A 26,795-nucleotide genomic window follows, 5' to 3' on the forward strand; every position below is an offset into this window, starting at 1 on the left:
GTTAACTTTTTTTTTTTAGTTGGGAGACTTTTAATAACTGCTTCTATTTCACTAGGGGTTATAGGTCTATCTAAATTGTTTAACCAGTTTTTTTTTTTTTTTTTTTGGTTTTTTCGAGACAGGGTTTCCCTGTATAGCCCTGGCTGTCCTGGCATTCACTTTATAGACCAGGCTGGCCTCGAACTCAGAAATCCACCTGCCTCTGCCTCCCGAGTGCTGGGATTAAAGGCGTGCGCCACCACGCCCGGCGATTAACCAGTTTTTATTTAACTTTGGTAAAGTGATACCTACTGAGAAAGTTATTCATGTCTCTTAAGTTTTCCAGTTTGTTGGATTGCAGTCTTTTAAAGTTTGACCTTAAGATTCTCTGGATTTCCTTGGTGTCTGATGTCATATCCCTTTTCATCGCTGACTTTGTTAATTTGGATACTCTCTCTTGACCTTTTAGTTAGTTTGGGTAAGCGTTTGTCTATCTTGGGATTTTTCTCAAAGAACCAACTCTGTTTCACTGATTCTTTGTATTCTGTTTCCGTGTCATTCATTTCAGCCCTGAGTTTGATTATTTCTTGCCTTCCACTCCTCTTGGTGTGATTTCTTTGTTCAGGAGTGCTGTTAAGTTTCTAGTATTAGTATGACATCTTTCCAGTTTTTATGTAGGCACGCAGTGGTCTGAACTTGCGTCTTAGAGCTGACTCCATTGTGCTCCATAAGTTTGGGTGTATGTATTCGTTTTCATTTGAGATATCCCTCAGCTTGGGCTTCCTTTGTTGATTCTATTTCCATATTTAGGTCTTGAACGGCTTGGCGCATTTCCTGCCAATTGTTTGTTGCCATAGATTTCCTTAGGAGACTTATTCATACCCCCTTTAAGGACCTCTATCATGTTCATAAAGGTTATTTTAAGGCCTTTGTCTTGCTCTTCTGCTGTCTTAAAATCCTCAGAGCCTACTGTTTGGTAGGGTTTCTGGGCCCCAGTAGAGACATACTATCCTGGCTATTAATGTGCTTTTATGCCGATGTGGAGGAGTTTGAGATGACCGTAATTCTACTCACTGATATTTGCTCTTATCTTTATTGGGTGGTTGTTTTGTTCCTTGGTTTCTGTTGCCCTTTATGGCTCTTAAGATGGTATGGTAAGTGCTGCCTACAGGGGAATTCTGGGATATTGCTAGGTGTGACCACTGAGGGTTCTGCATAAAATATGATTCTAAGTATTGGGAGCTGCCACTTAGCATTCGAAAGGGAATGAGGTAGAGGGGGTAAATGGGGTTCACATGAAGGAAGAAAACAGGGTATTTACCAAATTTTGCTTAGTGCCCTGGAAATGGGGGCAGATTGAGGAGAAGCCTAAGAGGTAGTTTGCTAGGACCTGGGGAGGAGACTGGGGATGGGATTTGGAGAGGAGGGAGAATGAACGTCTGAAGCTCACTTACCTGCCTCACTGGCCTACTTGCTTCTGTAGCAGGCTTGGCAGGCAGGATCCCAGGAATGCCCGCTGGAGTTGGTGGTTAGGATAACAGGATGAGTGGGGAGGAAGGCTGGAAAAGAACTATGTGATCCACTGGAGATGGGAGCAGGAAAGAGTAAGAGGTCACAGTAGGTGGTTAGCTACACAGTTAGGGATGAGGCAGGGGTATGCCGGCGCTCGTTTGGGATGGGATAATGGGATGAGGAGGGGAAAGGGTGGAAGAGAAGGTCTAGATGAGCTAGTGGAGATGAGGCAGAAGGGAAGAACAGTCTGTAGCAGGTGGTCTGTCCCTGAGCTGGGGGTGAGACTGGGGGATTGGATTTGGAGAAGAGGGAGAAGTGAAGGTCTGCAGTTAGGCTACCTGCTTCCCTGGGCCACAGTGGCCTTTGCGAAACTCCTTGCTAATAAAACATCATTACTAAATAAAACTATGCCAGTAACTTATATCTCTATTCTATAAGCACCTGGGGCTAGATTAACAAAGGCAAGACCAATGCCAAGACATTTGTACATTTATTTTAGGAACATCTCCATTGGCTAGATCAGGTTAATTTGATACACAGTAAATGTAATAGGCTGCTCACGACCACTGCTGGGAGAGTCAGGTTAGACAAAGGACCTAGAAAAGGGTGACTTAACTGTACATCTGGCTCAACTCAATGTGGGGTCCCAGTCTCCAGGGACTCAGGGAAGCAGAATGCCCGTGTTAGTCTTTAGTGAATGGGAAGAACTAAAGAGTTGCAGTCTGTTCTGAACTGACGTGAAAGCTGTTAGTCCACCCCACCTTAGAGAGTTTCAAAAGAGATGAATAAAGGGTGTGTGCATACAGGTGGGAGCTGCAGCCTTCCATCACCAGTCTGTGTTCTAATGGGTTCATACTGGTGACGACTACAAACGGTATATCCATGGAGATTTTATTTAGCAGTCAGAGACCCCTTTACATCCACTCTGTTGAGCAGGATCCAGTCAACCTGCTCAGCCTGCTTAGGCTCATCAGTTGGATTTAGGCACAAAGGTTTTAGTTTTGTCTTGACACCAAGTTTTAATTGCTTGAGGTTACTGCTACAGCAAGAGGATCTTGTTGAAAACCATGTTGAACAGTTTTCATCTTCTGTCAGTAGAAATTAATGTCCTTTCCTTAAGTAAAGTTAGGCATTTTTGGTTTAGAATTGGTTCCCAAAATAAAGCAACAATAAGACAGTGTGACCTCTGGAGTCAGCATTAGAATGCCCAGTGTCATCAGTCCCTGCATGGGCGCCGCCAGCACAGGCTCTGCCCGGGTGGCCTCGGGGAGACAGCGCTTCTGAGCTCTTTGGTATGCTGATCACAGCCACCACACTTTACCTCTTCTGTCACCACAGGGTCACTTTTGTTTGCAGAGGTGCCAGGCAGCTGTCCCATAGGCCACACTAGGACTCTGGAGCTGTTTCACATAGTAAGCTGTAGTACAATAATCGTGATGTAACAACCACCCAGTCAAAATAGAAAAACATTTACAATTGATTACCATAAAAAATATGCAATTTCCATCATAAAATAGTGTTTGTTAATAGTACCTGACCTTCTTGTAAGTTAACAAAAAAGTTCTGAAAGGAGCTGAAGTAAATGTGAGGGATGAAAATTACAAAGAAATGAATTCTCAACCACAAATTAAATCTAGAACAACTTATAGAAGTAGCAAAGCAGCTTCATGAAAATGGGGGCCATTACTGTCAGGTTCCAGTGGTGACACCCCGGTGTCTCGGACCAGGGCTAACTGGCCAAGGGCTGGCGCATCCGCACTGCTGATAATGCTATTTGTAGAAGTAGACAAGAGCCCTTATTTTATAGCAACAGATGAGTGAAAACATTAAGTTTAGCCATAAGATAAGAAGTTTTTAAGACATAAGAACATCTGCCCTGTTAAATGCAGAGACATTATTAAACAGTTAGAAAAGGTCAATTTAGTAGAAATGGCTAAGCAGCACATATACAGGTCAAACTATTTTGAGAAATTCAGTTTTAGAAAAAGAAACAAACTAAATCAACACTTTACTATAAAGTATTTCAAAATCCAAGGTGGCAATTTAAGACACTGCCATTGTCCATTAGGACATGTCCACCTTTAAACAGGGAGAAGAAGCCCTGCATACACGCACGAGCATTCGTGCGTGCAGAAGCACAGGGCTGGGTGAAGCTGACCAGGTTCTCATCATGGTTTGGATCAAGGCTTCAGATTCTCACCCTCTTGGCATTGCCCCCAAGCCTGGAAGGGGTGCATCTCTGTATTAAAATGGCAACAACTGAGGAAGTCTTCCTCTCTAGTCTGCACATGTGTCCATCTCGTGACCCCGCCAGTTATTTCTGAGGAGAAGTGTTGGCCTGCGTCAGCATGACAGCTGAGATGCTCAGGAGGAGGCCAGAGCATCCCTTCAGCCTGCAGTCTGAGTGTGGCATGCTCCTGTGCATGGGCTTGGCACCCTCAGCCACAGCTGGAGCTGTGCATCTCCTACCTGGAGAGCCTCTAGGATTGCAGGGTGACTTTCTGAGGGACAAAACTGTGGCTCTGGAGACTCCTGGCTATTGGTGTAAGCTTGTTGGCAAAAAGCTATTTCCATTATACAGTGGGGCCTAAAGAGCCCAATTTTGAAAATTTTGTTATTCTAGCTTCTTTGTTACTTTTATCTTAATGTCAAAGGCACTTCTAGGTTTAAATAGCTACAGTGAATGCTTTAAAAATTACAGTGCATCTTTTAAGTTAGTTGTATGGAATTGAAGCAAGTCCATGATTTTGAAACACAGTGATCCTAGGTCCTAACTGAGGTGAACTAAAGTAAGAAAATCTAACCCCAGAACACAAGCTAAGAATGTTAGCTAAATACGTGGATGACAACTGAGGCCTCTTGGGAGTTTATCAGATGATCTAGAAATGCATTAAATATACTAATTTATTAACTTCCTTATCCACCTTCTCTGGGTTGTAACCTATCAGATAACCTTTAGTAGGTTGGAAAATAGATGTTGGCAAAATTTGCATGGCAGATGAACCTCAATATTTTGATATCAAGTGTAACAATGGGAAATTCATGCTGCAAATGACCCAAATGAGCCAGACCCAAAGGATACAGGACAAACCCAAAAGTCACACTGCCCTTAGAATAACCTAAGGCAGCATGATTAAACATGGTTTAAATATTAGTGCAAATTTCTTACATATAAAATGTTTTAAATGCCTCAGTTAGCAATTTCAGTTCAGAGAGGGAAATGTCCAGCTTCTCTCAATATGTCCAGAAAAATACCTCAATTTAGTCCTCATTTGCTAGTGTCTCAGTAGATAACCATATTTTGGCCCCACTTAAAAATTTGCTTAATGGCGTTCCTAAAATGCTTCGTCTACACAGATTTCCTACAGGAGAAAATGGAAATGAAGAGGAGAGGAACTCTGGTGTCCCCAGTGTGTCATGTGGCCCCGTGGCCCGGAAGTACATCCTGCTCTGGTCCAGCTCTGCATAGCAGGCTTCCAAGGGGCCGCTGCGGTGCTGCCTCAGCATCCTGCTTAGCATGTCCACCTCATCAGCCAGGAGAGAGAGCTTGTGGAAGGCCATGATGGAGCCCCCGAGGTTGATCTGGACCTCAGGGACCCAGCGGAAGTAGCACAGTTTCCACAATTTTATGTGTGTTCCGGAGAGACGTGGCAGGATAATGCCGTGTAGGTTGGCTGGTCTGGAGAACCACTCTTTAAAATACTGTTCGGCTCCACTGTGCTGGCTGTCGGAGTGCTGAGGTGGGTCCGGCTTCAGCTTCAGGATGAGGGAGTTTCTCCGAGGCAGCAGTTCTTGATCACTGATGACTCCATTCTTCAAGCATGAGGGCATTCCTCTCAGTGTGGAGCTGTAGCTCTTCTGCACAGAAGACAGATACTGGCATTACTCTACTGGAGCAGCTGCTTTCCAACAGAACTCCTGGCACTATGGCAACCAGCTGGGATAAACAGGTGACAGGAGGGTTCAGACTTGAAGGACATGGTCCTTTCCCCTGTGGCACTTAGGCTGGCCTTCTCTGGAACCAGTCTTTTCGATTGACTCTCCCAGGTTACTACTATGTCAGAGGGAGAGAGGAAGGCAAGTACAGCCTGTCTATTTATTTGTTTACATGCATGCTCCTAAGACTTTAGGGGTAAGGGGAAATTCTAACCTGGCTGATTTCTAGGAAGAATGGGCAGACTAGCTGGAAGTCAGCTCAGGGCTGCCACCTGTCAACTCTAGTGCTGACTGGGCTTCAAGAGCCTCGCTCACCAAGAAAACGTCAAGAAACTGTCATGTCAGTTAAAAGCTGCACTGTCTACTGGCCCAAAGACACTGTCTGGTGCTGCAGCAACAAGGATCTCAACTGCTAATATGCTGCTGTCTACAGTTTACCTTTGTGCGCTTAAAAGACTTCCTGGAGCCATTCTGTACACAAGGTGTGTTCTTGCCAATGTAGAAGGGGTTGTGGAAAAGAGTACGGTCCTTCGCAGTGAACTGAAGAGCCCAGTCCCACACTGAGGGGAATTTCAAGCCCTTTTCATCACCCAGCTGAATGTTTTTGCTGATGGCAAACTCCTGCAAAGCAAAGCACATGTGTGAGAAGAGGCACACCCACTTTTTCTCCCACCTCCACCAACAGGGGAGTTCTCTGCTAGAGCACTCAGCTTTCATGGGAGCACCACCCTGAGGACGATGAGCACTTGAGTAAGGAACGCACACTGCTGTTCATGTTCCAGCTGTGAACCAAGGAGGCTTTGCACTCTGGGCAGGGAAGGTGCTAGGCAGAGAGGAACACCTTCACTAAAATGGCACTGCAAACCTTAGACAGCACTGATGTCCTACTCTGGGCTTTGAGCATAGTGGCCTGGGTTCACACCACAGCAAATGCAACAACCCAGACAGCTGTGTGATAGCATGTCCTCCTCCTGGAGCAGAAGACAGACATGGGCTCCTCTGGAAGGCAGCCCTCAAGCTTTCTAAAAAAACGTAAGCAGTCACCGTAGTGACACAGAATAAGGACCCTCCGCTGAGCACAGTGACAGCAGGTTATATCAAGTTCACATAAGAAAGCTCCCTGGAAGAAATAGATAAGAAAAAATATGACTGACTCTTATTGTCTACTTGGTACCTTTTAATCTCTTAAAGATTTATTTATTCTATGTATATGAATACACTGTAACCTTCTTTAGACACACTAGAAGAGGGCATCATTACATCTTATTACAGATGGTTGTGAGCCACCATGTGGTTGCTGGTATTTGAACTCAGGACCTCTGGAAGAGCAGACGGTGCTCTTAACCACTGAGCCATCTCTCCAGCTCCCCTTTTAATCTTTTATAAACTTTTTCATTTAAAAAGGCCAAGAATTTGAGCCAGGCAGTGGTGGTACACACATTGAATCCCAGCACTCTGGAGGTAGAAGCAAGTGGATCTCTGTGAGTTCAAGACCAGCCTGATCTACAGAGTAAGTTCCAGGACAACTAGACTGCATAGTAAAGATAAAACTCTGTCTTAAACAAACAAACAAACAAAAAAACAGACACTGCCAAAAATTTGTTTGAAATTAGAGAAGGGGCAAATTATAAATGTTATGAGAAGAATGTAGAGTAATCAGGTTATAAGAGCACAGAGAGCTGTGAGTAAGCCCATGAAGGGGTGTGTGTGTGTGTGTGTGTGTGTGTGTGTGTGTGAGGGGGGGGGGGAGGGAGAAGGGAGGGGGAAGAGAAGAGGGAGGGGGAGAGGGAGAGAGATGGCTGCTGAGGGCAGCAGGAAAAGCCTGGAAGAATTAAGTTCCCAGTAATGAAGGCACACACATCATGAGGCGGTAAGAATGCAGGCGCACAACTGGGAGCCCATTTAACTTAGGGATACAGTAAGTTTTCTATACCTCAGAAGCATTTGGGTCCCAGTTTTACATTAGGAAATGTTAAATCTTTCTAGGAAGACAGAATAAATTTCACAAAATTTCCTTCTCAAACCGATCAATCTAAAAACTCTCTAACACAGAAACAAGAGTTTCTCTTGATTTTTGGGTTCCCCAAAGCCACAGTGCTGGGCAGTATGGCTGCCTCTATGTTCCAGGGGCATTCGCATGAGTGTGAGACAAGGCCTTTTACCCACCCTACCTACCCCCAATATTTGCTCTCTCCTTGATCAAGGCTCAGGCCCAGTCTTTTCTAGGATGCTCCTCGTTCCCAGGCAAAGCAGGCTGGCTGTGCTCTCTGTCTCTCATACCTGGACATGTGAATGCATCACAGTTGGCAATGCCACTATACACAATGAGGCCAGAGGCACTTGATGGCCACATGGCAGGTGTGGAGCTGGGCGTATAGGCCTATTTCTGAGAGAAGCATGGACCTAGCATTTTCTAGATGGGGATAGAATTAAGAATTTGTACTCGGAGGCTCTGCTGCCTAGACTGGGATCTCAAAGCTGAAGCTGAAGGCCAGAGAAATGGATGGCTCCTGCTTAGTTTCCCTCAAGCTACAGAAGCTACCCTTCCGCTCCCCTACCCCAGCTACTGCAGCATTCTGAGCTCTTCCCACTGTGGGTTCACACGGGATGAGACAAACCAAGAACACTCTCACCAGTAGTAGGGAGGGGAGTCTCCAGTATGGCTCCATATTCTTAGTCCTCCATCTTCGTCCTCTAGCTCTATGAACTGTCCTACAGATGCGATCCCACCCACAGTGGCTGCCATGTGACCTGAAGTACTCTGGAGTGTAATAGTGTTTGCAGAGAACTTCAGTCTAACATTGTGTCTAAACTACCTATTCTACAACTTCTTAAGAAATAGATGAAATACAACTTTTATTCTGCTGACCTATAAGGAAATAAATGTTTTTAATTATTGATCAACAGCTCTGATGTGCAAGGAGTAACCCCAAAAGTACAAGTGAAGTACTCAGGACTGTGAGCCCAGCTATGCAGGAGGCTAAGGCTGAGGGATGGCCTGCTGAGTAACTGCCAGACATTGTCTCAGTATTGCAAGAAACAATAAAAGATGTCAGTGGGGAGGCACTGAGCTAGGGCTGTAGGTCAGTGGCATGTACAAGGCCCTGTGTTTGATGTTCCACCAAAGAAATCCAAAAGTGTATTTAAAGTGATTAAACTAATTGATATCTTTAAACACATTGATTATGAGCAATTTATAGACAAAAATCAAATGGTCGTTAATAAAAATAAACTTATTAGATTCTTTAATGTATTCTGAAAATTTTGAAAGGTAAGTTTAGATTATACATATTAAGCATGTCAGTTAACTGTACTTCAGTTATATTTTGAAGTTGTAAAGTGGGGAGGGGCACTGGAGAGCTGGCTCTGTAGACACAGCACCGGTGGTGCAAGCATGATGGTTTGGATCCCAGAACCCATGTAAGCATAGGGCAGGTCTGGTGGCAACGGTGATCCTCAAACCCAGGAGATGGAGAGACTTCCCGTGGCAAGTTGGCTAACTAGATAAGACAAAACTGGAAGCTCCAGATTTTATAAGACTTGCCTCAAGAAAACAGAGTGGAAAGAGGCTAAGGAAGACACCACAATCAACTTCCAAGCTTCTCATGCACGTACAGCTGCACGTACACGTGAATACATGCATACACGTATGCTACACACAAAAGGTATGCATGCGTACACACAGACAGCAGCTACAGCCAGCATGTCACTTACTGTGCTCTGCTTCACCCGCTGATGAGGAGAGTTGAAGAGGAAGGTGCCGAACAGCGAGATCCGGGTGCTGTCACACAGCACTGCTAAGTACGTCTCGGAGAACTCGAAGGCAGCTGGGTACTGCTCGAGCAGCTGCCATGTGGTATCCAAGAACAGCAAGAATAAAGGAGACTGGCAAGAACAGACAGACAAAGGGGTTACTTAATGCTGCTCTCTGGTTGTCATGTTTACTCCCAGATTTACTGCGGGTACAGAGAATAACAAAAAAAAATCTAAGCCTCAAACAGTTGGCAGAGCTGACCTAAGACCACCTGAACAGATTAAGCCTATCTGTGTCAAGACACACATTTAATTTAAAAAAAAAAAAAAAAAAAAAAAAGGAGCTGTGCTTGGCAAGTGTGGTAAGACCAAACAAACAAGTGTGCAGGCATGTGCAGAAGCAAGAAAGCAAACAGGTTCAGACATCCTGTAAGCGGTCCTACACAACAACACAAAGCACTCAGCTAAACTCTGTAACTTGTGGTTGATCTGCATGCTCACCATCCAGGAACTCCCCCAAGATTATAGAGTTTGGCATCAGCCCTAGGCCATATGGAGTCCCTTGGGAAGCAGCTGCTGGGCCTCACTTGGATGCACTGCCACCTGTCCATGGTGCTTTCCAACCTGGCTGCCTGGCCTTCTGCAGCCAAACAGGGAGCCCAGGAAGCCACACAGGTGTTAGAAAGATGTTTCTCTCAAAATCTCATTTCCAGAAATGAGACACCAAAGATGATTTTAGTTAGTTGGGTTACTCTTAGCATCTAACTGTATACAATAGGGGCCTGCATAATGGCGTTTCCATACATGTGTGAGGTGCCTTGGATTGTTACCACCTGCCCTCTTACACATTATCCCCTCCCTATTCCCCAGCAGTCCTCCTACTTAAGAGAACATGTGCTATGTGTCTTCCCAAACCTGGCTTATTCTGCTTTACCATCATGATTTCCAGTTCCCTCACCGCTCCTTCTTTTCATGGTGCAGTACCATGTCTTGTATACATACATATGCTGGATTTTCTTACCCACTAAGTTGGGATGATGCCACAGTAAACGTGGACAGTATCGTTGTTCCATGAGCTACTAAGAAAGCTACTACTTTGACCCTCTTTGTATATGGCAAGGAGTGACACAGCTGGATCATAGGGTAGCTCCTGGTTTCGATTTTTAGGAACCTCCATACTGATTCCCGTGGGGATTGCACTAGTTTACATTCCTGCGAGCACTCATCTGAACAGCACTGGCTGTTTGCCTATGCCCGCACTTCCTCTCTGCTTTCCGCTAGTGGCTTCGATGCTTATGTCTTATATTAAAGGTCTCTAATTCATTCTGAATTGATTTTTTAACAGGGAGAGGAAGGAATCAAGTTCCAGTCTTCTGAATGTGGATAATCTGTTTGCCCCGCATCCACTTATTAAAGAGACTATCTTCAATGTGTATTTTCCGTACTTCTGAACATCACATAGCTGCAACTGCATGCACTTATCTCTTAGTTCAGTATTACTTTCTTGTCTTTTCTTGTCTTATCTTTTCTTTTGTTTCCTCTCCTTTTCTTTCCCTTTATGCTAGCCATATGCTGGTTTTGTTAGCTTTGCTCTACAGTAAGACTAGAGATGAGGTATTGTTGTACCTCTAGCAATGCTTCTTCTATTTTTGCTAATCATCCTATGTCCTAAAGTAGGATCTATTTTGGAGAAAGTTCCATGAGCTACTAAGAAAAATGTGTATCGTATAGCTGTTAGGTAGAATACTCTGTAGATGTCAATATATGATCTGCAATGCAGCTTAATTGTGATGGTTTTGCTTGTATTCTTCTCAATGACCTATAAATCTGGGAGGTGTTAGCTGCTTTTCTCATGGCTGGACTCAAACGCCTGGCAAGAAGCAGTCACAGAAGGAAAGGGTTATTCTGGCTCACAGTCTGAAGGTGTCTCCTGCATAGTGGAAAGCAGGGTAGCAGGTAGGAGTGACAGCTGCAGCAGCTGCTAGCACATATCTACAAGGAGCAGGGAGCAGACAGGAAGCAGTACCAGGCTATGAACCACAAAGTCCAACACTGCAAGTCACTTTCTATAGTGAGGATCCTTCCAAAACAGCAGGACAGTTGGACCAAGTGTGCAAATACATGAGTCTATGGGAAACACTCACTTTCAAACTTCAACACCGTGCCAATGGCCCCATAGGTTCCTGGCCAGCTCAATGCAAAATGCATGTCGTTCATCTCCCTAAGTCCCCTTGTCTTACAGCTCTAACATTATTTGAAAGGTTAAATCCCAGTCTCTTCTGAGGCTCAAAGTAAACTTTTATTGGTGATCCCCTATAAAATTAAACAGTAAGTTACCTCCAACATAGACAGCTAATACAGAGTAAACATTCCCACTCAAAAGGCAGGGATGGAGCAAAGCAAAAACAAACAAACAAAAAAAAAAAACCAAAAAAAAAAAAAACACACAAAAGAAAAACAACAACAAAAGACAAGATAAGGCTGTACCAAAGCAAGGCTGAAACCTTGCCTGGCACTTGGAACATGTGACAGATCACATGTTCTCAGATGGGCTTCTGTAGCCCAGCCTCCAGCTCCAGTGCCTTTGATACACACGACCTCTCTTGGGTCAGTTCCATTCAATGCCTGCAGCTTGTTGGCATCTCCAGTATCTTGGGGAACCCACTACAACTTAGGTATCACCTTCACAGCTTCAGGTATAGCACGCCTAGGTGTCCACACAGGAAAGCCATCCCCATTACATGGTTTTATTGAAATTGGTGCAAACCCCCATCTAACAGCCCATTCCCACTGTTGCACTTTGCTTGCCTACAAAACCATGACCACGTGGACGATAACAGGTTCACTGACTGCTCAAGGTGTTGCTTGAATCCCTTGGTCCACAGTTGCAGATTGAGTATTTTGGTGCTAGTACTGAGTACCTTGCCAATGAACCTAGGAAAGCACTTTCCTGGCTGCTATATGCCAGCCAGGTACTCTGAAATTTTTTTCCAAACAAAATAGCCCATCTCTTGTGCGCTCTGTCTTATTCAAGGCTTAGGACCCGAGGATAGCACTGCTAGACTGTCTGACAGACATGAACGGCTGCTAGTCCTTGTTGCCCTTTGAAGCCCTGAGCATGGCCTTCACTCTCCATGTTTCCACACTCTTGTCTTTCCCACTCACCAGAACGGCCCATCAGGTGTCTAGAGAGTTCTAGGGCTGTCATATTGAACCTCCAAGTGCTTCAACATCCCCACAGCACCAGCTCTGAAGGCCTAAAACTTTAGTCAGGTAGTGCCAAGCAGTGGCTCCACTGATTGCTAACAAATTTCTGTTTCTTTATTTTCCCATTGCTATGACAAATACCTGACAAGGAGGCAACCTACAGGTGACTGATTTGGGTTGGTGGTTTGAAGGAATAAAATGCATTATGGTACGGAAGATGCCACCCGGTGGCTGGCTCTTCAGTACAAGCTGGGCAGTGGTTTATCCCATGGACCAGGAGGTAGTCAGGTTAAAAACCTCAAGGCCCACCCTAGTGACTCACCTTTTAAGTGAGGATCTACCTCATAAAGGTTCCATAAAAAATTAAGAAAACAACCTGTTGTTCAGGGACCAAGAGTTCAAACATATAAACCTAAAAGGTCCATTTTTATATTCATGCTGTAACAAAGGGTTATGCCATCCATAATTGTTGTATTGGGGTCAGCACTTATGTCCAGTAATGTTGGCTTTGTGTAACTCCAGAATCTGATGCGTGCATGTGTATAACTGTTAAATGTTTTGATGAATCGTTCATTTCGTGAAGTCTCATAACTAATGTTGGAGTCTGCTGTGTTGGTTGTGAACATGGCTAGTTCTGCTTCCTTACAGGCTTGATTTGCTTGAAGCATCTTTTTCTATCCTTTTACTGCCTGTGAGGTATATTTACTGCAGCTAGTAAATACTTGGGTCTTGGTTTTTAATCTAACACTCTGACAGTTTGTGGCTTTCAGTTAGAGACTTGAAATGTTAAAACGTTAGAGTTACTGTTCATAAATATGAACTGGCTCCTGTCATTTGTTATAATTCTGGATTCAGTCTTATCTGCTTATCAAATCCTCTAGTGAGACGTATTGTTTCCTGGTTGTTTTCTCGTCCTCCTCAGTGTCTAGGATTCCTTTCAGTGCCCTTTGCAGAGACTCCTTAACGGATTTTAATTAACTTAGCTAATTAAGCTTATGATGAAAGGTCTTTATTTCTCTTTTGATTATGAAGCATAACTTTGCTGGTATCAATAACCTGGGTTTATAGTTTTGTTTGTTTTGGGGGGCGTATTTGAGTTTCTGCTTAGAAATCCACTGCTATTACAATGGGCTTGCTTTTCTATGTAACTTGACATTTCTGTCCTGCAATCTTCAAGAGTCTTTTATTTTCCTATACCCTTAATATTAGAAACTATATTACTGTGGGGCTAGAGCTGATCCAGGGATTAAAAGCACTTGCTGCATTTGCTGGTTAGTTTCTGTCAGCCTGGGAGAAGAGAACCTCAATTCAGAAACTGCCTCCATTAGACTGGCCTGTGGGGGTGTCTGCAGAGCATTTTGAAATTAACTGTCATTATAAGAGAGCTCAGCCCTCTGTGGACAATCCCACCCGTCGGCCAGTCCTATCCCATCCTGTGTTATATAAGAAAACAAGCTGAGCAAACCGTGGGAAGCAAGCCAATAGGCAACATTCCTCCATAGTTCCTACCTTGACTTCTCTCAGTGACCAACCGTCCTCTAGAAGTGTGAGGGGAAACAGACCCTTTCCTCCCCAAATTGCTTTTGTTTATGGTATTTATCACAGAAACAAAGAAGCAAACACTATTCTAGTAGAGGACCCACATTTAATGCCCTGTACCAATGTCAGGTGATTTCACAGGGACCTCTAACTCCAGTTCTAGGAGAGTCTAGATCTAATGCCCTTTCCTGGCTGCCATAGGCACTGCACACACACACACACACACACACACACACACACACACACACACACACACTCTTTAAAGCTGTATTGTGATAGCTGGGGGGGTCCCTTTTTAGTCATAAGTACTTGAGATTCTAAAATCCCCAATATCTGGATGTCCATCTCCCAATTTGGGAGGTTTTCTGCTATTATTTTACTCAGTAGTCTCTGGCTCATATCTCTCTTCATTCTTCTATGTCCATGACTCTTAAGTTGTTTTGTTTGGTTGGTTGGTTAGTTGGTTTTTTAAGACTGGGGTTTCAAGACAGGGTTTCTCTGTGTAGCCCTGGCTGTTCTGTAACTCACTCTGTAGACCAGGCTGGCCTTGAACTCAGAGATATCTGCCTCTGTCTCTATGGCATGCACTACCATGTCCAGCTTTTAAACTGTTTGGTTGTTTTAAATTATATTCCAAAAATACTGCATGTACTATGCCTGCTTTTAAAAACTTACTGTTTGAATGTTTCAATTCATTCATCTATTACAATTTCACATCCTGGTAATCTGTTTTCACTTGATACTTGATATTGGCGAGGCTTCCAACAAAGTTTATTCAATTTATTGTTTCATTTTCTAAAATTCAATTTTTTTTGGAGACACTTGCATTCCTCTTTCATATCCTGAGTTGTCTTTGTTGCTGTTGTTGTTACATCTAGCTGTTCATCTGTACTCTCTTCCAATACATTCTGGCCTTCAGCCCTCTCCTTGGTTCCACTGATCATCCTTATAATCATTCTTTTGAAGTCATTATCATCCGCTCAGTTACTGTGGACTTACACAGTGGATGGCCCTGCTGCTCTGCTTTCTCCTGTTTTCTGTGCTTCTACATAGGACTGAGTGGGACACTGACCATGTGTTCTTTCAGCTGAAATACTCACCATGGTGCAGACACACTAGGTTTGACTTTCTGACAACTGGGCTGCAGTGCAGCTTGGTAGCCACTTGACCATGTGTTTAAGGTGCAGGGATGAGGAAACAAACTGCAACACACCCTACAAGCAACTGGCTTGAAGAGAAGTTGTTGGCTCTATTCTCTAAGATGCAGAGGATAGGGGGTCATCTTTGTGTCTAAGGTAATCTTCTACATCAATGTGGATTCTAATCTATTAGTTAGGCTTTAACAAAGCTACAATGTGTTAAATCAATACTGAAAAATTAAAGAGGCCCTTGTCATTTTCACAATGGTAAAATTTTATCTCATACATATTTGAAAGGTGCTAGTTTGGGGGGGGGTCTATGAAATGGCTCAGTGTAACTGCACTTACCACATGAACATGAAGACTTGATTTTGACCCCAAAAATCTCATGAAGAATGAGAACTGAGTTCTTAAAGTTGTCCTCCGACCTCCACAGGCATGTCCTGGCATGCCCTAATTGTCAGATTATAGAGGTGCTTCCACTAGGCTCCTCCCAGGGCTGACATCACCAACCACCACCACCAGGTGGCTGGCTTCCCATAAAGGGATTGCCAGGCACTCCAGCCCCCAATCTCTCTGTACCCAGTTTTTCTCTCTCCCCTCCCCACTTTCTGTCCTCTGTGCCCCATCCTCTTCTCTGCCCTTATGGCTCTGCTATCATCTGTCTGCCTCTACCCCTTCTCTAGGTCCTCACTCTCCCTTCCTTCTCCCAATAGTGTAATTCCTCAGGGCATACCTTAGCATGGGCCCGACATATCCCCTTGCCACACTATATTTCATAACACTAATCATCACACACACACACACACACACACACACACACACACACACGCACACACAAATAAACATACTTTTGAAAAGTGCTAGGAAAGCAACAGGACTAGTTACCTCTTTCTCTGACCTCTTCAAGTGGTTGCATCTGTCTAGGAACTGATAGCCTGCCATGACCCACTCCTTCTGTACCAGACTCTGAAATCCAGTAATTGTCCTGAAGTATGGATCCATCATCACTTGAATGAGAGAAGCCACCAGACAACTCAAGTCTCTGCCTTCCTCCTCTGTCAATAAAATGGAAAGAAAATGATGACCAAGAGAAATCCTGAATGTAAGTTAGGTAATTCAACATTCTATACTTTAAATTGCCTTCAAAATAGTCTATGTAAGAAAATTTAATGGATTCCAGCAGCTCTCAAATATAATAAACTTATTTTTTACATGTCATGTTCTATTTTTATTGGAGATCTATATGAACCAAGAGAAGTATCAGAGCAAGTCATCAGTAAGTAAAAACTAAACACAATCTTTATCCTAATTCACTGCACCACACTGAAGATGCCATTCCACCCTGATGCACTGACTGTGGGGCTCAGTAGCAAATGGACTCTCATATGTCACTACTGGCAGATAACAGCAGTTCACTGCTCACATTTTTTTCTTGTTTATTTTTCTCTCATGTAATATATCCCAAACAGTTTTCCCTCCGTTCTCCTGTCCTGGCCACCCCTCCTTCCTCCATCCACTCTTCCTTTCCTTTTAGAAAAGAGCATGGGATATCCACCAAACATTTCATATCAAGTTGCAAGAAGATGAGGCATCTCTCCTCACGCGAAGGCTGGACGAGGCCACCCAGTAGGAGGGAAAGGGTCCAATGGCAGGCAGAGCAGTGCTCACATCTTTTACTTCTCATAGTTTAGGGTAGAATGTATTTCTAGGATGCATTCTGCTTTTGTTTTGTCAAGGATAGTAAATAAAACACTGTCTTCCACTGAGCAGTGCTGGTGCACGTTTTTAATCCCAGCTCTCAAGAGGCAGAGGCAGGTGGACTCCTATGAGTTTGAGGCCAGTCTGGTCTACAAAGCGGTTCCAGGACAGCGAGGGTTATACAGAGAAACAAACAAACAAAAGACTACAAGCCACACACTGCCTCTCCAGAGAGAATGTCCTTCACGTGCCGTGACTCAGAAGTGAATGATGGGGTGGAACTGTCTCCATCACGTGAAAAGGTAGCAAGCACTTCCTTCCTGCCCTTTACAGCTAGTTTCCGTTTCTTCGCAGATCTTTGTTTTTTTGAGACAAGGTGTCAGTACAGGCCTCAGATTTGCAATAAAGCCAAGGGTGGCAATGAACCTCCTATATCTATGTCCCCAGTGCTAATATCAGTTGTGCACCTTGTCATGCAGCTATTGTCCTTTTAAATGAGTTTAGAATTACCTTCACATCAAAACCAGGTAAAATGATGAGAAAACTATCAACTGACAGCCTTTGCAAATACAAATGTCATACTCATTAATAAAATATTAATGACAAATTATTGTGAAAAATCCTGGAATTTTTCCCTAGAAAGCAAAATTGCTTTAGCATTTGACAAAAAAATAGTATAATTATAAAATAAATGTAATAATATTATCTAGAGGCAAACTACCATCTAATTTACTTCTATATTTATTCTTAATTTATAAAAAAAAAAAAAGCTCCTAGCAAACTAGGAATTAAAGGAAAGCATATCAGAGGCTTCTCCCAACCCCTACAACTAATACACCATGCATAATGGTTGAAGACTGAATGCTTTCCCCCTGAAATCAGAAATGAAACAAATATCTCTGCCATCAATACTTTCTACAGCATGCTGTACCAGAGGCTGAGTCAGAACAATTAGACAAAGGAAAAGGAATAAAGGGCAAAAGTATTAAAGAGATTTAAAAACCGTACTTGTCATTAACTGCAATCACTGTACGTTAAAGATCAAGGATGGGGAAGAGAGGGATGGCCCAGCGAGTAAAGTGCTCGCCACGCATGGAGGAGGACTTGCATCAGATCCACAGCACCCACATACAAAGCTGAGTGAGCGCCTGGGAGCCCAGTGCTGGGTAGGAAGGAACAGCTGGATCCCTGGAGCTCACTGGCTAACCAGGCTAACCAAATATATGAGCTCCAGGTTCAATGAAGGACACTGTCAAAAAAGGAGGCGGAGAGTGATGGACAATGACATTTAATGTTGATCTCTGGCCTCTACACACATGAACATGCACATAATATACCACACATATACAAGAAAAAATGTTTAAGGAGTCCAGAAAATAACTACCAAAATAAAAGAGTAAGCTTACAAGAACTCTCTCTGTAAAATCATGAGTATAGAGTAAACCTGAAGCTGCAGTTAAGAAAACACTGTAATCACAGAGACGTCAGAATACCTTAAGGATACTCAAGAGATTTAATACACTCTGCCTAAACCTTGTGCAGTAAAACCTGCAACCACTGCTAACAAATGAAGGAAGATCAGAGTAAATGGGGAGGCATTCCCTTCACAGTTTGGAGGACTCCTAGACATATCCTCTCTAAACTCATCTATAACCGACATAGTCATTTACACACTCCAGTGGGCCTTTTTTTAAACACTAGAAATTACATGGAAATATAAATAACCCAGAGTAGTTGGAACAGTTCCAAAGACAATGTTGTGTAGTTAAATGTCTCAACTTTAAAGCTTGCTGAACAACTATGGCACTCAAGATAATGTGGTAGTAGCATAAAGAACTGACATAGCTCAACGGAGTAAAATAGTTAAAAATAAACTTTGCCATTTACATTCAGTGATTTTCATTAAAACAAGGCAATTTAATGGAGAAATAAAAGTCTTTTCAAGGAGCTGGAGAGATGACTCAGCAGTTAAGAGCACTGACTGCTCCTCCAAAGGTCCTGATTTCAAATCCCAGCAACCACGTGGTGGCTCACATAATGAGATCTGATGCCCTCTTCTGGGGTGTCTGAAGACAGCTAAAGTGTTCTTACATACAATAAATAAATAAATAAATCATTGGGCCAGAGTATGCAGGGCTGGAGCAAGCAGGGCTGGAGAGAAAAAGTGTCTGAAGACAGTTACAGTGTACTTACATATGAATAAATAAATAAATAAACCTTTAAAAAAAGTCTTTTCAACAAATGACCCACATAATATCCACATAAAAGAGATAATTCAACCTCTTACCTTCTCTCTCTGTCTCTTATCTTTCTCTCTGTCACACACACACACACATTCATTCAAAATGGATCAAAGGACTAAATTCTAAGAGCTAAAACTATAAACATTCTATAAAATAAAACATAAGGAAATGTCCCTCTGTGACCTTGAGTTGGGCAAATAGTTCTTAAATATGATAAAGAAAAATATGATCCATTAAAACTGGAAATATTATACTTCAAAAAAATTAAATTAGTGTTTCAAAAGACAAAAGAATGAACAGACAGGATACTGTAGGAGAAAATGCTCGTGGATCATGTAGGATTAAAAGAGAGTGTATCCAGAATGCATACCTAAGTCTTAGAACTCAACAGCAGGTGAAACACCATAGAGAAACGAAAGGAAAAGCACACTGATGAGCACCACTTCACCTGTGCCTGAGCGGGGCACGCTAGCCAACAGAGTTGTAAGGGTGTGGACGCCGGCATCCTCATCCACACTGAGAAGGAAAATGTGGGCCAGCTGTAACTAGTCTGGCAGGTGAAGATAGTCTAAAGAGACACTTGTGTCTCTAGATCGGAGTATCAGACCCCAGAAAAATGGAGATTCCCCAGGAATCTTGTACCGGGGAGGAAAAGGTGCTAGTCAGAGGGTGAGCTTGTTTCCCAGGGAGAGACTTCACAGAGTACTAACAACTTGTCAGACACTGTACAGGATGAGACTGAGGCTCAGACAGTGCTGGTCAGTGCTGGGTGGGAGCACACCTTGACTGGACGGCTTAGCTGTGCACGCCCTGTTTAAACACTATCTCACCTCGGGACTCAGTCCAATGGACTTGAGGGATTTTTGCTGGATCTCTGTCCCTCTTCCCAATATGGTCACACTGAATAAGTCCTTTCCAGACTTTCCACTTTTTTGTTTTTGTTTTGTTTTGTCTTGTTTTTTGTTTGTTTGTTTGTTTGTTTGTTTTTCGAGACAGAGTTTCTCTGTGTAGTCCTGGCTGTCCTGGAACTCACTTTGTAGACCAGGCTGGCCTTGAACTCAGAAATTCTTTCCACTTTTTTGTTGTTGTTGTTGTTGTTTTGTTTTGTTTTTCAAGACAGGGTTTCTCTGTATAGCCCTGGAACTCACTTTGTAGACCAGGCTGGTCTCGAACTCAGAAATCTGCCTGCCTCTGCCTCCCAAGTGCTGTGAGACTTTCCACTTTTAATCTGACCCTTTACTGGCTCACTGAGGATGAGTGACCAGACCTGACTTGGTGCACAAACTGTGATCCCCAACTGCAATTACTGAGCCACTTTAGAACATAGTTTGCCTGTTTCTTAACAAGGTGAACATGCTACATAACTCACCAGCATAAAACTATCCCAAACACACTGTGTGGTTATTCCACACAGCACACTCTGTAATGGTCCCCATATAGAAACAACCTAATGCCCACCAACAGGGAAATACATAAACTGATTTACAAACAATGGGATCAATTTAAAAAAAAATCACTCATATATATGACATGAATGAAAATCATAAATACTTGTTAGATAAATAAAGCCAGAGACAAAAGACCACATACAGTGTGTTTCCAGTTATATAAGCTATCTAGAAAAGGCATATCTACAGAGACAGAAAGTAGCCTACTGATTTGGTGCTAAGACACAGGCAGATCTCTGTGAGTTCAAGACCAGCCTAGCCTTACACAGCAAGTTTCAAACCAGTCAAGATTATATAGTGAAATCTTGTCTCAACTGTTCCCATCACCTCTTAAAACAAAACAACCTTTGGAATGATGAAAATTTCTATCACTGACAGAACGATGTGAGTTTGTACTTAGGACCCATGTAAAAGCCAGATAGAGTGGTAGGACAGGCATCTGTAATTCCTGTGCTCCCCTACTGAGAGATGAGTCAGAAGCAGCAGGGTTGGAAGCCTGCAGGCCAGTTAGCCTTCGGTGCATAGCAATGAACAAAAGAAGCCCTGTCCAAAGTGAAAGGCAAAAACCACCATTCAGGGTTTTCCTCAGATCTCCTGGGTGGCACTGCATTTGTGCGGCCACAGTCACAAACAAAATACCGAGGCTTTCTATTTACTGAGTTACCAGTATGCTCAATATGCATCATACCCCAACTAATGGGTTAAACCACACTAAAGTGTTAGTGAAGCAGGCTCAGTACTCCCAAAGCCTATGTGCATGGAGAGACCGGGCTCATTCCCAATAAGATGAGAGCACTCAGTTGTAAAGAGGAGAAAAATCATTGTCTATTTCATTTGAATTCTTCATTTCTAATTATTTCCTTAGGTTCACAATTTAATGTGAATAAGAAATAGCAAGATTAGAGAGGATACCTTGTCCAAATTAGCATTGAATATCAGTCAGGTCAGGGATGGGGACCCATTCTCCCAGAAAAGAGGAAAGACGTACTAAGTGGGAGAGTCCAGCATGACAGGACACAGTCACAATCTGCAGTGTGCCGGGTGGTACGGCAGCACTGTGACAGAAGAGACAGCTAAGACTTATGGTAATGTGAACAGCCAGGAGCCACAGTGGACTCCTGTAGTATTCTCAGGAATGATTTTAATTACCTTGCAGGACTACAGAGAGACGCTGGCTTTCAAGAATGTATACAAGTTCTGCTGAGTGTTTAAGGAAAGCCCTGAAGAGAAAGAAGGAAAAAACACTGTTAGATATCAAGCTTCTACCATATACACATGCCTTTGCCTGCTGTGACGTCTTGTCCACCTGCATAAATATATTTTAAAAGTGCTTAAAATCAAGCAAAGCTCATTATCCTGTCTATACACACACTACACTTTTATTTTTATGGCGCTCTCTGGTATTAACAGGATGATTCTTTAGGGAATAGTATCAGGGAAATTCACCAACCATATATTACAAAACAGGCTGATTTACATAATGTTCAGGAAACAAGGCTTTAGAGGCAAGGATGAAGTAGTGGTTGTCAGAGGGCAGGGATCAGGGGAAGACTGGGGAGAAGGCTGAAGGGTGGGCACTAATGAAATCTACAGATGATAGCAACATTGGTGGTCAGGCTGGATGCTGCCCTCCAGCTAGATAAGATAACCCTGAGGGATGCTAGGTGAAGGGCACGTGGCTACCTCTACTATCTTTTACTTCATGTGAGCCTGTAATTATTTCAAAATAAAAAGTAAAAAAGAAAAGTCGACAAACCTGACGTACTCTAACCACCGAGTACTTTCCAGTGAAGACAACCATTTCTCTTCCGTTTCTTCAAAAGGCTCTGCATTACATATAACAATACTGTTAAACTTAGCTTTATACAGTCAACATCAGAGTTAAGCAATATCCCAAAAACATTAAACAATTAGCTTTGAGGAAATAGCACACACTTTTACTGAAGTCAGCACTAGGAAGACATGCTTATGATTCTTGTTTTTTTGTTTTTTGAAGACAGTGCCTTGCCATGAAGCCTAGCCTGGACTCAAAACTCTGGGTCTCCTTTCTTCACCTTCTCAAATGCTGAAGTCATAGACATGGGCCACTGCACCAAGGTGACGTGCTACGGTTCTATATTGAAGCAGAAGACAGCATTCCCTCAAGTCTTGTCTTCTACCGTCTGGCATTTTCAAGGAAATCCTGGTAAGTCCAGCTACAGCTGGACTGGTGAGTCCTGGCTCCACAGAAAGCAATGCCTGGACTAGATCCCATGTCACAGCATTGCCGCCCCAGGTCCCATCTTCCCCATGTCTCTTCGCCTTCACAGCTGCCAGTGTCACCTCTGTGTGCATGTAGCCCTGGACCAAGCACTGCCCTGCCCAGGGTGCACATAACCACTCAAGGCCACACACTGCTAAGATCTCCTACCATAACAAGGCCTACTCATCATCCAAGACCTGCCACAAAGCCAGTGCTCCACAGGCCTTCTACTCCAAAGATGCTTCCATGAGACATCTTCTCAGAGTAAAGCGCAACCCCGAGTCTATGGGGCAGAACTCTAAGGGCTCACATACAGTCCCCGCTCAGCTGAGCCACTCATCCTGCAGTTCAGCTTATGCACTGGGATCTCAGCTACATCTGTCTGCTGAGCAAACGCTTCTTTAAGGTAGTCTATAGCCTTCAGGATTTGGGGGAATTTAACAGGTGTGGTTTTTACCTCTCCAAAACCAAGAGAAATTTAGACTTCATTTTCTAGGGACTGAGTCTCTCCTTAGATGTATCTTCTATATTTTTAAGGAACATCACTTTTCCTGATTGTTCCAACATAATTCTTTATTACCATTCATAGATAGATAAATAGATAGATAGATAGATAGATAGAGATAGATAGAAATAGATACAGGCACAAAATAAAAATAAAAATGTCATTACCATTTACACACAGTTGCTTAAGTTTTACAAATGCCGCTTGTATTTCTTGGATGTTGGGCAACACCTTATCCAAATCTGACTTGTAAACATCACTTCTCTGTGGGTGACTTTTAGTTATGGCATTGCAGATCCTAGTAAAGACAAAATCCTTTAGTATCCATAGTAACCTTCATCCATTTCTTCAACAGCAGACATTTACAGTCAAAAGTACTCTATACTTCCTGGGATAATCATACAATGGTGTCAGCCTATGGGGCCTAGAAAGGATGACAGGCAGTAATTAAACGGCTATCGCACATAAAGCATATGGAATGTAAGGTGCCTCAGAACTAAGAGGTAGAGAGGACAAGGTGGTGGGGTGAGGAGTGTTCGTGGAGGATCATGAAGAAGGTGACCCAGGAGAGAAGAGCCCTGTTGGGAGAGTGAAAAGACCAGGTCATTTTCCGGCGGCTGGAGCCCAGGAAATGGAACATAGAAAGAGAAAATGACTGCACCAGTAACACACATGGGGCGAAGCTGGGGGTGGCAGTACGTGGGTTTATAACGTTTCTGGAAAACTAAGTGGACAAATGGGAGAAAGACAGAGGCATCTGGCCAGAAGACATGCTGGGCAGATCCTTTAGTTCAGTTTTAGACATAAAGTTTAAAGGGCCTTAAAGGTGTCCACATGGCAGACATCAAGCTAACTAGAGATGATATCAATGTGCTGGTTACTAAAGCCAGTCGTTGGTGTCCTTCTGCAGAAAGGAATACAGATCAAAAGGAGAAGTCATGAGAACCAGCCGTGGAGGATGCAGCCCCAGCAAGGAACAAGGGCAGTAGCTGAGGATCCTGGGCACTGAGAACTGGTCAACTGTAAACACACAGCTATGAGTGCAAGCAAGAGAAGCTTCCTCCTAGTAACAGGGAGGTTACTGCTGACTTTATACACATTGCTGAACTTGTATGCACAGACCCATTAAAACCATTTTCTAAGCTACTCTGACTTCATAGACCTAAACAAGATGCAGAAAATTGAAAGAAGTTTAATTTATCCTGAAATTTCTAAAATGGAAATCATTGTATTTTCAATGTCAAAGACAAATGCTTTATCAAACAAAGATCATTTTTCTATATTCAGTGTTTTCAAAATGGTAATTGTTATATATAATATGTGGTGATACCAACTATTCCCACTTAGGAAGAGGCTTATTGCTTCTTTTCAGAAAAACACTGATCTCAGTTACCTCTGGTCAATCTTCCTCTGTTGCAGCGCATCTTTGATGAGGGCCATCCGCACAAGAGCACTGCCGTTAGAGTGGCTCCAGCACCAGAACTAGAAGACAAGCAGAATCCTCACTTAACTGGAGAGGAACTGGACCTCAGCATCAATGACACCCAACAGAAGTCACTTACTGGCATTCTTCTTCCAACAAAGGAATGGGAAAAGATCTTCAGGTCTTGGTCTGCTAGTGAACTTGGCACGACAAAGTATTCTGGAAGGCTAGAAGGGAGAGAAACAGGTCATGCATGAGTCTCGTGCTCACCTACATCCACTCTAACTCTAGTCATAATAGAGTGAACCTCAACTAAGAAAATGCTCCTCCAGATTGGCCCGCAGGCACACTGTTGAGGCATTTTCTTGATTGATGATTGATGTGGGAGGACTCAGCCCACTGTGGTTAGTACCAGTCCTAGAATGGTGGTCCGGGGCGCTATGAGAAAGGTTGAGCCAACCATGAGGAGCAAGCCAGCAAACCACATTCATCCATGGCCTCAGCCTCCATTTCTGTCTTCTGGTCTCTGCTCTGTTTGAGTTCCTGTCCTGACTTCCTTCAATGATGAACAGTGATGTGGAAGTACTAGCAAAATAAAGCCTTACTTCCCAAGTTGCTTATAGTCATGGTGTTTAATCACAGTGCAGTAACCCTAACTAAGATACTGCCCATCACCGATGACTAGACAATAAAAATATGATTCATATACACAGTGGAATTTTATTCAGTAGCAAAGGAGAATGAAATCATGACATTTGCAGAAAAATGGATTGAACTGAAAATCATTTTGTTAAGTGTTACAAGCCAAACATAAAAAGACAAATACTACATTTTTTTCCTATCAAACCTAGATTTATGAGGAGTGTATGTGAAGGTCATGGAACTAGGAAGGGGACCATGGGGGAAATGAAACATGAAATGTGTTAAGGGAGTGGGGAAGAGGGAAAAGGAATGCACATGACATGAAAGCAAGAGGGCATTACTTAGGGGGAAGAAACCATTGAGAGGGGGACAGAGGAACTGGAGAGGAATGTGGGGGTTGGGAATGATTTAGAACAATATACAATGGCACATATGTAAGAAAATGGCACTATGAAACCCACTGTTTTAAAACTAAAATCTTAGTTTCAGGAGCTGGGAGACAAGTCAGGCAGTAAAGCTTCTTCCACTGAAGCTCGAGGCCCTGACTTCCGTCCCCAAAGCCATGGACGAAGCTGGCATGGGTGGTACCTGCTTAGGATCCCAGGGCTGGGGAGGCATAGGCAGGTGGATTTCTGGAGCTCACTAGCCAGCCAGCCACGCCTAACCAACCAAGACACTCCATCTCAAAATAAAATGGTGCACAAAGTCCGAGGAATGATACCGGAAGCTGTTGGCCTCCACATGCACACATACACCCCACCACCACCGACTTCTTTAAAAGGAAGAAAAGTCCCGTAATTGTGACACAGTGATGTGTTCTGTGGCCCCCATCCAGAATGAAGCACATTTATCTCCACTTGGTTGGATGGCACTGCATCCGTCTAAGGAGGTACTGATAATCCTGAGTGTATGTGTGTGATGTGCACAGTCCTCATAAAATTAAATTCTGACCATGAGAAAAATACAGAGCAATTTAAAGTATTTCCTAGAATGACTGTCAAATTCATATTCACTGTCTAGGAAGCATCTTCCTGTGTATATATACATCTTGATAGGCTGTGGGGAAAAAAAAAAAAAAAGATAGCAGGCAAACTAAACCAAAGCCCTGTGTAGTGGTTTGAACAAGAGTACCTCCATAAGCCCATATGTGAATGTTTAGCCATCAGGAGTGACACTATTTGAAAAGGATGAGGAGGTATGGGTTTGTTGGAGAAAGTGTGTCACTTGGGGGGTGGGCTTTGAGGTTTCTAAAGCCCACAGTAAGACCAGTTTTGCTCTCTCTGCCTACAGATCAGGATGTAGCTCTGAGCTCTTGTCCGGTGGCTGCCTGCATGCTGCCATACTCCGCACTGTGATGATAACAGACTAAACCTCTGAAACTGTAAGGCAGCCGCAATCAAATGCTTTCTCTTATAGTAAGAGTTGCTGAGTCATGGTGCCTCTTCACAGCAATAAAATAGTGCCCAAGACAGCCCGTGACGCTGCAAAGAAGCTCCCGGCCCTCACTGTCTTCCTCTTCTACCCTC

The 26,795-nt window shown here is 43.3% G+C and overlaps 1 protein-coding gene across 2 annotated transcripts in view; it reads right to left on the minus strand.

The window, feature by feature from the left end:
• Positions 1–2,361: 2,361 nt before the first annotated feature.
• Positions 2,362–26,795, minus strand: part of Mtmr10 (myotubularin related protein 10) — a 53,055-nt gene continuing 28,621 nt past the window's right edge. For both annotated transcript variants that reach the window (XM_021167676.3, XM_085841677.1), the window contains 9 exons: positions 24,767–24,854; positions 24,598–24,686; positions 23,372–23,502; positions 22,214–22,283; positions 21,607–21,677; positions 15,954–16,123; positions 9,142–9,312; positions 5,866–6,048; positions 2,362–5,349 (listed from right to left, as the gene is read on the minus strand). In XM_021167676.3, the coding sequence (XP_021023335.1) occupies positions 4,753–5,349; positions 5,866–6,048; positions 9,142–9,312; positions 15,954–16,123; positions 21,607–21,677; positions 22,214–22,283; positions 23,372–23,502; positions 24,598–24,686; positions 24,767–24,854 (1,570 nt within the window). In that variant the 3' untranslated portion in view covers positions 2,362–4,752. The remainder of the gene's footprint in view (positions 5,350–5,865; positions 6,049–9,141; positions 9,313–15,953; positions 16,124–21,606; positions 21,678–22,213; positions 22,284–23,371; positions 23,503–24,597; positions 24,687–24,766; positions 24,855–26,795) is intronic.

This window comes from Mus caroli, unplaced genomic scaffold (assembly GCF_978045245.1).
Source record: "Mus caroli unplaced genomic scaffold, Mus_caroli_1 scaffold_8, whole genome shotgun sequence".
NCBI lineage: Eukaryota > Metazoa > Chordata > Mammalia > Rodentia > Muridae > Mus > Mus caroli.